Source organism: Curcuma longa, chromosome 12 (genome assembly GCF_044706935.1).
Source record: "Curcuma longa cultivar G26 ecotype Majalengka, Jawa Barat chromosome 12, ITB_CL_G26_1.1, whole genome shotgun sequence".
Classification (NCBI taxonomy): domain Eukaryota; kingdom Viridiplantae; phylum Streptophyta; class Magnoliopsida; order Zingiberales; family Zingiberaceae; genus Curcuma; species Curcuma longa.
In genome coordinates, this window is record NC_133872.1 from 6,574,719 (window position 1) to 6,586,709 (window position 11,991).

At 38.9% G+C, this 11,991-nt stretch overlaps 2 protein-coding genes across 5 annotated transcripts; both read right to left on the reverse strand.

The window, feature by feature from the left end:
* Positions 1 to 152: 152 nt before the first annotated feature.
* LOC141842986 (rust resistance kinase Lr10-like) lies at positions 153 to 2,645 on the reverse strand. Its single transcript, XM_074730994.1, has 3 exons — positions 1,762 to 2,645; positions 1,526 to 1,549; positions 153 to 1,419 (listed from the first exon to the last, which is right to left on the reverse strand). Exons 1-3 carry the CDS (start codon positions 2,543 to 2,545, stop codon positions 350 to 352), a joined length of 1,878 nt encoding a protein of 625 aa, XP_074587095.1. The 5' UTR covers positions 2,546 to 2,645; the 3' UTR covers positions 153 to 349.
* A 6,830-nt stretch (positions 2,646 to 9,475) lies between these two features.
* On the reverse strand, positions 9,476 to 11,420 carry LOC141843247 (protein SHI RELATED SEQUENCE 1-like). 4 transcript variants are annotated; one of them, XM_074731302.1, is made up of 2 exons: positions 10,168 to 11,420; positions 9,476 to 10,054 (listed from the first exon to the last, which is right to left on the reverse strand). In XM_074731302.1, exons 1-2 carry the CDS (start codon positions 10,668 to 10,670, stop codon positions 9,658 to 9,660), a joined length of 900 nt encoding a protein of 299 aa, XP_074587403.1. In that variant the 5' UTR covers positions 10,671 to 11,420; the 3' UTR covers positions 9,476 to 9,657. The 4 variants fall into 4 exon arrangements, with proteins under 4 accessions (XP_074587403.1, XP_074587401.1, XP_074587400.1 ...); XM_074731300.1 differs by having other exon boundaries at positions 9,476 to 10,057; XM_074731299.1 differs by having other exon boundaries at positions 10,163 to 11,420.
* Between the last annotated feature and the right edge of the window lie 571 nt (positions 11,421 to 11,991).

Below are 11,991 nucleotides of genomic sequence, written 5' to 3' on the forward strand. Positions count from 1 at the left end.
TTAAGTTAAGTAGGCAGGAACTTGACTGTTCTCTAAAAAATAATTCTTGTAATTCAAGTCAACACAAATTAACCATCTTTCAACATGGGAACCCGAAAACATGCCACAATCATAACATGAGAAAGAGGGTAGTAGTTATGAACATTTTAGAATTTATAAGAAACACAGGGTAGTATAAATAAGTCATAATAATATGCTTTATGTACAAGAATAGAAGGTCAATAAAGAGTTGTCTTCTTGTCCTCCTCACATAGAATATATTTGACATGATCAAATTACATGTGTACTATAAGTCACTTAGAGCTGACACACATAAGGAGAGAACTCACATGTATATTTGACAAAATAATTAATTAGCATAATCATGATTGATATTGGAGACAAATGGTTTAGGAGGCATCGGCACTTCTTCTGAGCTCCCTATAAGCATTTGAAGAACTTTGGTCATAGTAGGTCTTTCAGTTGGACTCCATTGAATACACCATAAAGCCACCTTAGAGAGTTTCTTTAATATTTCTCCATCTTTTTGTTCTATCTCCATCGTCAATACTAAATCTTGTCTTTCAACTAATCGATCATATACCCATTCTGGATAATAAATCTCACTCTCTCTTCCTATTTCAGGATCATGATTTTTTCGACCTCCTATCATCTCCAACAACAACATGCCAAAACTATAGACATCGGATTTATACGACACGGTCCCAAAATTCCTACAATACATTTCAGGAGCAATATATCCCATTGTACCTCTTGCAGCAGTCATAGTGACCATACTAATCTCCCTTGAGCAAAGCTTTGCTAGTCCAAAGTCTGAAATCTTTGGATTTAAATCATGATCCAATAAAATGTTATGTGGCTTAATATCGAAATGCAAAATCCGTTGTTCACATCCTTGATGTAAATACTCGATGCCTCGAGCAATGCCTATCGCAATATTCAACAATTTCTCCATGTTGAATGGTTTGTTGCTTCCTTTGTCTTGTCTTGAAAAAATATACTTCTCCAATGACTCATTTGGCATGAACTCATAGACAAGAGCACGAGTTGATCGTTCCGAGCAAAATCCCAATAAACGAGTGATGTTAATATGATGAATCCTTCCGATGGTTGCAACTTCATTGATGAATTCTTGACCATCCCCTCTTGAACTCTCGAGCATCTTAATTGCTACTGGAATACCGTTCGGTAGCTCCCCTTTGTACACACTTCCGTATCCACCTTGCCCCAACTTATTCTTGAACCTCATTGTGATCTTTCTAATATCGGAAAAAGAGTATCGAGTTGGTTTTGCATCGCCATATGTTGCTAGAAACTGTTCTACCTTGAAACGAATTTCTTGATCCTTCTCAGATCTCCTCAAAATGTACAATATAATGAGAGATGCTAATACAACTACAAGGCCGGCAATAGATGCTCCTGCACCATAAAGAGATTGAACTAATAATATTATAAAAATTTTATTTCATCCTAACAAACTAATTATGCAGAAACTATTTTCTCAAAGTTTTTGAAGAAGACTCACCAACTATGAGTCCGATGTTTATTCCTGTAAATAGAAAGAAAGCAAGCGAGCAATCAGTGATGATTTAAATTCTTTTCATTCAAACATTAATTATTACATCTCTTTAAATAATCGTTAAACTAGCATATCTAGTTGGGTAACTCCAAATCAATAGCATGGCAGTATTCCTTAAGATTTCATCATGTTATTGGACAAGAGAATATGAAGGAAAGTGAGGATATTGGAACGAAGATTACCATGGTGCTTCGCACTCGCTAAGCAGGCAGTTTGATTTGTTCTGCGATTAAATCCACATTCTTTTCCTTGGCTATAGCAGAAGGATCTGCAGTTCGCCAATTCCGGAATATTAATAGATAAATCCAGCTGTAGCGTTCCAATGAATCGCTGAACCCGATCTCGAAATCTTGGTGCGTCGTCTGTATATCCGATCCAACCTCCACCGATTCCAGTGCCCACGCAGCCTGACGGGAGCTCGTCCATGGAAGCCCAAGCATCCGCTGCATAAACCCACTGCCCTTGACTCCCGTTGCCCAGGCACGGAATGGGTCCGGTGATCACATCCCGATCTGGAAGTTCTATTTCACTCGAGCAGTTCACCAGCATATAATAAGGGTAGTAGTAGCCGTCCTCGAAAATTGAGCCGGTGAGATTGGTGAAGCTGAGCTTTCGCAGTGGACACTGAGCCCATTCATCCCCTAATAACTGGATTCTAATAGAATAAGGATCCAAGTCGATGATCTTGCAGGGCCCTAAACGAGGAAGCGTGATGATGGCGTCGCCGGCAGCGGAGCACGAGACGTCGTCCAAGCCCTGAGCGCCGCAGTACTCAGGAGTCGAGCTCAAGCGGAAGGGATATTTGACGTCTATTCCCCCGCAGGTGGATTTAGTTTGGCAATCCTTGATGAACTCCTCTTTCTCCTCCCCCTCCAGATCCTCAGCGGCCCAAGTATCGATGGCTTTGGAAACGTGGAGAAGCAGTAGGAGAAGGCAGAGTGAATATGGGTGGAGTAGGCGATTCATGGCGAAAATTTTTAAGGGGAGAGAATTAACTGAGGGAAGCTGCAGGCTTCCAGCTGAAGTTGGAAATTAAAGAGGAAGGAAGCATGATCGTCTGTGTGGAGTTAGAAAAGGTCCACGACGACTTGTGCTCTCATAATTAATTTAGACTTGATTTTCCACACGCTTGTCTTTATCATTGTGGAAATTTCTGCTGCTCGTAAATTCCAGGAAGCTCAATTTGACTAGGACTTCGTCTTTCAGGCGACTTGCATGCCTTCCACACACGTTGCACTGGGCATTTGATTAGTTACAACGCAGACTGTAATTGAGTGAGTGAATGGGTGATCATGTCAATTTCTAATACAGGATGATTGGCAAGAGAGACTTCTTCTTCTTCTTCTTCTTCTTACTGTCACATCGGTAGAGTCTTCATCTCAGATACGGCCAGCGAGCTGCTCCAGAACCTACACGCAACCTGTGTCAGTGGGCACCGGCGTGATCAATGCGAACTCTCCGACGGTAAAATCAACACTGAATTGAACGCGCTGGATTGAATGGAGATGAAGAATAGCATTGCTAATGGATTATCGAATCTCGGATATGTTCTATATGAATTAGAGCCGCTGGACTGAAAAGAAGCAGAGTCTTCTGGTATCAACGTTGGGTTGAGTTTTAGGTTACTCATGACACTGACATTGTTAATGAATAAACCAGTATTGCTTCTTTTTTTTTGGTCTCCTGGTCTCCCTAACCCTAGCTTGGAATTCAAAATAGCTTAGAGAAAGATCTTGAGGTTCGAACTTTTGTTTACTTGGTAGCACAAAATAAATAATGAACATTTTGTTGCACCAGATAGGATAGGCAAATTCTTTGCTAATCTTGTTTTCCATACTAGGACAAAATATTTGAAAATTGACTTCCACAAAATATTTGAAAATTGACCTAGAGACCCGCGGTTCGATCTCCAACTACGGCGTACAAGAATTTTCTTCAAATGAGGAATGCATAAGGATGCTCTGGATTGGCCGCCGTATGCGTTTTCCGATTTACCCTGGTGATCGGTGGGTACGGATCGATTTACCCTGGTGATCACTTTGAAAGCCAAACTGACTGGAATTTATCTTTTTTTTTTCGGGTGCTTAAGGTACAAAGTTGAAAGCCAAACTTGGTTTTAACCTCTACTCAAAATGCCTTTAGGTGTCGAGGTAGGTGCTCGGGATGTCAGGCAAGCCAAAAGAGAGTTGAGTACTTCGGAAGTTGAAAAGGTGTTTAAGTTATTGAGCACCCTCGAAGCCAAAGTAGGTGTTCAACTCTTGCTCAGGATGCTAAGCACTTTGGATGTCCAACACTTTGTATGCGGAAGTAGGTGGCTATCTATGAAAACTGTTGATGTGGCTCAAGCCTATTGTGCTTAAAAAAAAGAGACTTGTTTGAGGCATGGGAACCAGAATGTCACAAGCCACAACTCTTAACATGAGGAGGGGACAACCTAGTGGGCAATAAACGAATTGGCCTAACCTTGTTGTATGTAAAAAAATAATGATATTTGCTACAAACAATTAGAATCTATGCATTTAGACAAACAACTCAAAGAAGTGATACAAAGAATATGCATCTGAATGAAAAGTTACAATACAAACAGCTTAAGCAACAAGATAATGAATAGTATCTGTTAGCTTTAAAAACTCATTTAATGTGAAGAAATTATTCTCTTAAGAACCCAATATCTATTAGAGCTCTTTGGGTGTACTAAATATACTAAGAATAACCTCCCTAGATGTCTTTTTAATGACTCTCTCAGGCTTTTTAGAAGCCGCTAGCCTTTTCAAAGTCAACACTAGGGATAACTTCTTTTGTAATCTTGACTTGACTTCTAGATCTAAAATTAATTTCATAGTTATATGAAACTCTATAGTATGATGAGGTCATGATTTCCTTAAACTTAGATTTGTATCCCAAATTCATTTATTCTTAGATGACTCTTGTCTATCTAAGCCTAGATCTTATTTCTTTGACCCTTTAAATGTATTTTTCATCTTGCTAAGGGTCTTCTCTAGCTTATTAAGTCTTAATGTTAAGATTTGATTTTCAATCCTCAAATTTTGATTTTTCATGATTAACTTGATCATGTCTTTTTCTAGGCATATGTCTAAATTATTTAGGATTCTTGTCTAGATTATTTTCTATCTTCCTTTCCTTAGATAAGATTATTCTAACATGATATGATCTAAAGTATCTAGGTCTACCATAATTCTAATTTTTATGATAAGTAGCACTAAGATGATAAAATCTATTTCTCTAACATGTTTTTATGATAAATAGTCCCACATCTAAAGTACATGGAAAAGATCATGGGGTTAAAAGGATGGAAAGTATTTCCATTGAACAGCCTTTTGGGGAGAGCCCAAGAACAAAGCCATGAGAGCCATAACATACTTGTGATCATGATATCAGAAAATTACATTATAAAATAATACCTTAGGAATCTTAGAAGCTCCCCCTTGATTTGAGCTTCGTCTTTGGTCTTTAGTTGGATTCCTCTCCTTTGTACATTGATTTTGATAGAGTCCATTTTAGTTGCATGAAAAGCACACAATGTACTCTTTGCCTTTGCATATCAAGATTCTGACTTCTTTTGGCTTCTCTTTCACCTTGTGTGTCATTTGAGTCTTTTTCTTTGTCAATGTGAGACACTTGCTCTTATAGTGTCTTCTTTCTTTACACTCAAAATATAAAATATTATTGGTGCAATCGACCTAAAATCAAAGTTGATCAAGTTGATCGAGGAGGGTTGACTAAGTTCAAGAAGACTCGAGTTCGATTTAGATGTTTAATCAATATGTTAGTTGATTAAATAAGAGTAGAGTATGTTAAAGTTGATCAGAAATTTGATAAGAAATGAAAAGTCCAACAGGGAGTTGGCCAGATGAAAGTTTAAGTGGATCACGATTGATCAAACACTTGATAATCAAAAATCCAACAGGGTGTTGTCAAAAGGAAAGTCTAAATGAATCATGGTTGACCGGACACTTAGTGATCAGAAAACTAACAGAAAGATAGCAAGTGGAAAATCCAAGTGGGTTAGGAGTTGATCGAACACTTAGTAATTGAAAATCCAATAGGGAGTTGACATTATAAAGGAAGTCCAAGTGAGTCATGGAGGACCAGACACTTAATGAGAAATGAAGTCTAAGTGGGTCATAGAGGACCAGATACTTGGTGATGACGAAAGTCTTGGCAGATCAAGGCTGACTGCATGCTAAACAATAAGAAAGTCCTGATATGTCATGGTTGATTGGATGTCAGGTAACGAGGAAGTCCCGATAGATCAAGGTTGATCTAATGTCATGCAACGACGAAATCCCGATAAGTCAAGGTTGACCGGATGTTAAGCAACAAAAAGTCTCGGTAGGTCAAGGTTAATCAAATCTTGAGCAAACGAAGCCCTAATAGGTTGAAATTAATCGAATACTAGACAAGATGAGATCGAATTCAACCTTGAAAAGGTTGAAATACGAGTATTAATCGATTGATTGGGTGAATTGATCGATCCATGGACTCTAAACTCCAAAATTAAGTTTTGAGGTATTTTTAAAATTTGCTACAGTATTAAGGGTTCTGTTATAGGAAGTATGATTGCTACAGTGACTAAGATCCGCAACAAATCCTAAGCCCCGCGAAAAATAAGATGATAAATTTTTCCATGCTGCTTGATACTAGAAACCATGTTCATGACATAGTCAACGAATGTGATTCTACCCGATCGAATTGAGAGACTTCTTTTCCGAGTTGAAACTTGATCCCCATCTTCATGATGATTGAAATGAATATTGCTTTTTTGGTTCCCTAATTCTAATTCTAGCTAGGTTGGAATCCCAAGTAGCTTTATAGGAAGACCCGTCGTAGTGTTAGAACCTAATGCTTAGTTTATTATTTGGAGCACGCTAATGCCACCTTATTACTACATAATATAATTAAGACGAATAATAGAGGGATCGATGGATAACGCCAATAGATAAGAATTCACCATGCAAACAGAAAGATATCGTGATATCCATCTCTAATTTACCTCAAGAACAAAAAGGAAAACTTTTCTAGCTTCACGAGCTAGCTCGAAAAGAAAAAAAAAATCGCCTCTTGTTCGTAAAGAAATTTTTTTGATGGATTCAATATCGAAGTCGTGAACTTACGGCCAACTCACAAGCAGTAGTTGATGGGCTCAATTGAAGGTCACCAGCAAGAACGGATTGAGGAATTAGAGGTGGGCTAGAATTTGGGTGTGGAAGGGATGAATTAAGCACCAAAACAAAATTGAACAAAAAGAAAAAGAAGAAGAAAAAATTGAACACATCAATTGTCTCCACGATTAAAAAACATACTGAAAATAATTATTTTATGATTGTATAATAAAATAAATTAAAATTTTAAAATATATATATATTATTTATATACTTTTTTAAATGTTTTCTATTATTTAATTTTCTTATTTTATTATTATTATTAGAAAAACCTAATTAGGTCATGCACGATCCAATTAATGTTTTATCGATCGTCTCTAACTATATACCATTGAGTTCATATTGAAGACCATCTCTTCCTTCTCAACAATGCCCACCCCTACCTCCTCCTCCTCCTCCTCCTCCTCAACTCATCACCACTATCTCCCTTAGTCGCCGTTGACATGTGTAGCATCCATTATTAATGTATTTCACCTAGCTCCTTCGCCTCTATTGATCAGGTCTAAATGCTAACATTGTTGCCCTAGTAAAATCATCTAAAATGGTAAGTTATCAAAAATATAACACTAAAGGCACTAATTAACTAGTGAGCTAATTAATTACATTTAACCTGCTAGCTTCTCCCTTAATAAACAAAAATTTTATGTATATTCATCCAAGAAAGATGTATCAATTTAACATTTAAATGTGTCAAGAATGGTACAGACTTTAAACTTTTTCACAATCAATTTATGTCCTCCAATACCACTATATTATATTTAAACTGTAATGAGAAGAAATCGAGACTACCAACCATTTTGGACCTTGAAAAAGGACAATTGGGACTACCGACAAGGAAGATGACCAACCTGTGACCTCCTGACGCGGTTGGCACGATTGGATTGCATCAAAACTAAATTCTTTTTCTTTTATTTATTTTAAATTTTTAAGATTAATTTTCTTTTCTAAAATTAGCTTAGACTTTATTTTTTAATTTTATTAATTTTCTTTTCTAAACCTAAGTTAGATTTTAATTTTTTTACTTTTTCGTTTTAATTTTTCTTAGACTATTTAAACAGGGTTAGGATTCTTGTAAAAGAAAATTTTAGTTTAATAATATTTTTGACAGTGTGGTTTATTTTTTATCTTCTAGAATTCTTTTGAATTAATAGGTTTTAGACGATTATTTCTGACGTTCGTAGTCAAACCAATGAATTCAATATTGCCCTATATATTATCTCAGTAATTCTTAAAAGTCATTATTTACACTAGAAGATCAACTATACTGATTATTGGTGAGAAAACTTAGCAGTGTACATGCAAAATCAAGAAATAAGTGATTGTGTTAAAGTTCAATATGCAAAAGTGAAAATACTGAGATTATATGAATAAATTGCTCTATATGTAGTTGTTTTCATACCTGAGACTATTTTCATTTGGATCAAAAGTAATTCCTAGCTCTCTTCCTTTCACTTTCAAACATGCATGCTAGCGCTCTATATATCCACAGTCATATTCCAAGTAGCTAGCTGGCTCCCAGACGCTAGCCAATTAACTGCCTATACATCTATAAAATTGCTGAGACAGACAAAAATTGCATATTATCGTTGTTACCTTCCTTGAATCCATTTATAAAGCACATCAAACGAGAGAAATCACTTAGTTTGAGTGCATTTCTCTCCATCATGCCCTCTCACTATACATACTGCATGCATATATATACATTAATAATGTAAGAAAAATCAATGCATAGTAAAACCTACCAATGATATGAACTCTGGAGGAGAATATAGGATGTACAGATCTTAAGGTTATATCAGTTCAGCCATTTCATTGTTATACAATGTTGGTCGTCCAAACAATTTTTTTCACCGTTTTGTCATGAAAGAAACTAGCTAGAATAATTAATGAATAGTTTATGCACCATATACGGATATGCAAAGGACATTAATTTTTCAAACAACACATGTTAAGATAAATATATTAAGCATGCATGTATATATTATCTTCATGCATGTTTCTTTGCAATTAGTTCCACAAACACAACAAAATTGATAGCTAGTGAACATTATTAATTGATTAAACATGTATCATCTTCAAATGATTTTGCATTGTGATCGAGGAACGGATGTATATGAGTTAAAAATATTCACCTACTGTACAATTAAATGTTTCTACTATACTGGAACAATAGAGACTGCACTGTTTAATGAATACTAATTATATCAGCTGAAAGTTTGAGTAGTAATTTAAAGGAGAAAAAATAAACAAATTAGAAAAGAAAAGCGATGTCAAAATTGACGTGATTTAAAGCAAAAGAAACTACTGTCTCCTTGAATTAAGCAGACCATATTTAACAAACTAAACCATAACCCTAGAAATTAAAGAAAACAACTAGGTTATATGCTGCTTCTATCGAATATATAGCTCCCATATAATGAAGAAAGAACTTAAAATAATGAGGAAAGGAAAGCATGCATAGGTAGCAAAAGCACACTGTTAATTAAATACCAATCTACTTACTCGAGCCACATGCTCATATATAGGCTTCCCTCTCTCTCCTCCATTTTGGAACCATTTCAGCCTTTCAGAGATGGAAGCATTCATCCATGCCCTCTATATCGTATGATCATCCTCCACTACCATCCAAAGCCACACAGATATTCTGCATTCATTCCGACGATTTAATTCAACTTATTAAAAGTCTGTGTACGAACAAGAAATAGAGAAGAAGATCGCCCCCCATGAACCAAGCTAGATTAACTGACACCAATTGATATTCAAGAATTTAATTAAGCTGGGAAATAATAGGAGAGCAGCAGTAGATTTCGATCGGTCATGGAGTTATTCAAGATAGCATGTTCCCGATTACACGCATTAATTCATGGACGGAACGGAAGTTGATTGATTAGCTAGCTAGGCCTGTAGCGTTGGTGCGGGAAGAAGGGTGTGCCGGCGACGAAGGCGCTCAGCGGCGTCGGATACGGCTCCAGAAGCTCTGCGGTGGCGGCGGTGTTTGCGGCGTCGCTGGCGCTGGCGTTGGCAATGGGGGCGGCGCCGGTGGTGGCGGGAGAGGAGGAGTCCTCGCCGTGGGTGAGTAATTGGTAGCGGGAGGAGGAGGAGGAGGGGAGATCGCCGGGGCCGGCGGCGCCGTGGTCGTAGAGCACGCCCTTGAACACGTGGCCGGCGATGCTGACCGTGGTCTGGTACGCGTACTCCTCCTCCGCCTCGTCCACGGGGCTCACGCGCACGCACCGGAACATCGCCTCCGCGTTCACCTCCGCCGGAAACAGCTCGTGATTTTGACTTCCTCCTGCTATTTAATTTTATTAGTAGAGTAATTATTGAAGTTAGCACGATTTGCTTTTTTTTTTTCCCATGGCTATTTCGATGTTGGATTCCGAGTGAGAAGTTGCAGTACCATACGTGGTAGTGGTTGTAGCGGCGACGACGATCTCCCTGGAGCGCTTGGAGGACTCGCCAGCGGCGGCGGCGGCGGCGACGAGCTGCTGCTGGCGCTCGCGGCGCTTGGAAGCGGGGACCCACGTGCTCTTCACGTGGGTGGAGCACTGGAAGCCGCGGCTCTTGCAGCAGGTGCGGCAACGGAGGTGGGAGCAGTCCTTCTTGGCCTGGTTGCCGCAGTCCTGGCAGCTATGCCCCCCGACGATGCCTCTACCCGCCTCCGAGCGGGGGCCCGCGACGAGCGGGAGGTCGCCGGGGAACCCCACCGCCGCCGAGTAGTGCTGCTGTTGCTGCCCGATCTGCTGCTGCTGCCATGTCAGCTCGAATCCGCGGGTGTAAGTACTACCGCCGATTTCAGGGTCTCTCCGGCTTCCTCCGCCGCGGCCGCCATAAAGGAAGAAGGATTCCGTCGGAGGGATCCCGCCGCCGTCTCCTCTGCCGCCGCCAAAAGGGAATCCGGACGACATGCTTAATAAAGCGCTACGTTGTTCCCCCTCCGCTTGCTTAGGAATTCAATCCGTGGCTTTGTTTTCCTAATTCCCCGGGCGTGGTAAAGCATGAAAGCCACTCTCTGCCGTCGTCGTTTTTACCCCGGCCAGCAGCGAGGGAGGGAGGCAGACAGCTGTCAGGCAGTCGACGCGCCGGCTTCTCCTCTCTCTGATCTGCAACTTTTATCACGCTTCGATTTCGAGACGAAGAGGAACAGTAGTTTCCGTTTAAGGAGATAAGAAAGGAGGCAGCTGCAGCATCTACTGCGACGCCGCCAAGGGGACGGCGGTGCTGCTGCTGCTCCTGCTGCTGCGGCCTCGGTTTCCCATTCATTCACTGCGCTTAATTCTCTGGCTGGCCTTCTCTTTCCATTCCCAGCTTTTGCTTCCTTCCCCCACTTTCCCCAATCCCAACACCTCTCTCTCTCTCCCCCTCTCTCTCTCTCTTTCTCGCTCTGACGGCAATAATTACCTCGTCGTAAGCGCTGGATTTTGACGCCAGAAATTAATCGTGGATCGATCGTCTCTTACACCTTGGAGGGTCACAAACGAGCCGCGTGTTGAGGATCGAGGCGCTCGATAACGCGTCGGTTCTTGGTCTCCGTGATGCATCCGAATGTGTTTTGTGTAGGCGAGGAGAAGAGAACAAGGCTTGCAGTTTCTTGACTTCGCACGTCAGTACACTATTCAGTGGGTGAGGGCAAAAGCAAAGAGAGAGATAGAACAAGGCTTGCAGTTTCTTGACTTCGCACGTCAGTATACTGTTTAAATTTATTTGATAGGATAATTGAATCGAATAAAAATGATCTAAATTATTGATGTTATTATTCAAACGTAGTTTTAAAATTTATTTGAATTTGATTTATTTAGATGTTATTAAATTTTTTATTCAAAATTATTTGATTATTTGAAATTTTTATATATTAAATTTATTTAATTGATTATTAAATTTAATAATATAAATTTATTTATTCATTTTAAAAAACTATTTATTTAATATGTTGATAAACATAATTTCTTAATATAATTCACAAATATAATTAACGAATATTGTTTATAAATATTAACGAATTGAATATATACGTGTTCAATATTATTTATTTAATTGATCTTGTATAACGAACATAATTAAATTGTTATTAAGTCGAATATCAAATTTGTTCATCAATATTCAATTCATTTACAGTCCTAACCGCGTGGTCGGAATGCTTGGAGCTATCTTTGCGATGGAAGAATTTTTTATTTTTTTTAATAAAAATGATGTTTTAGAAAAAAGAAATACATCCTTTCATAAATATGA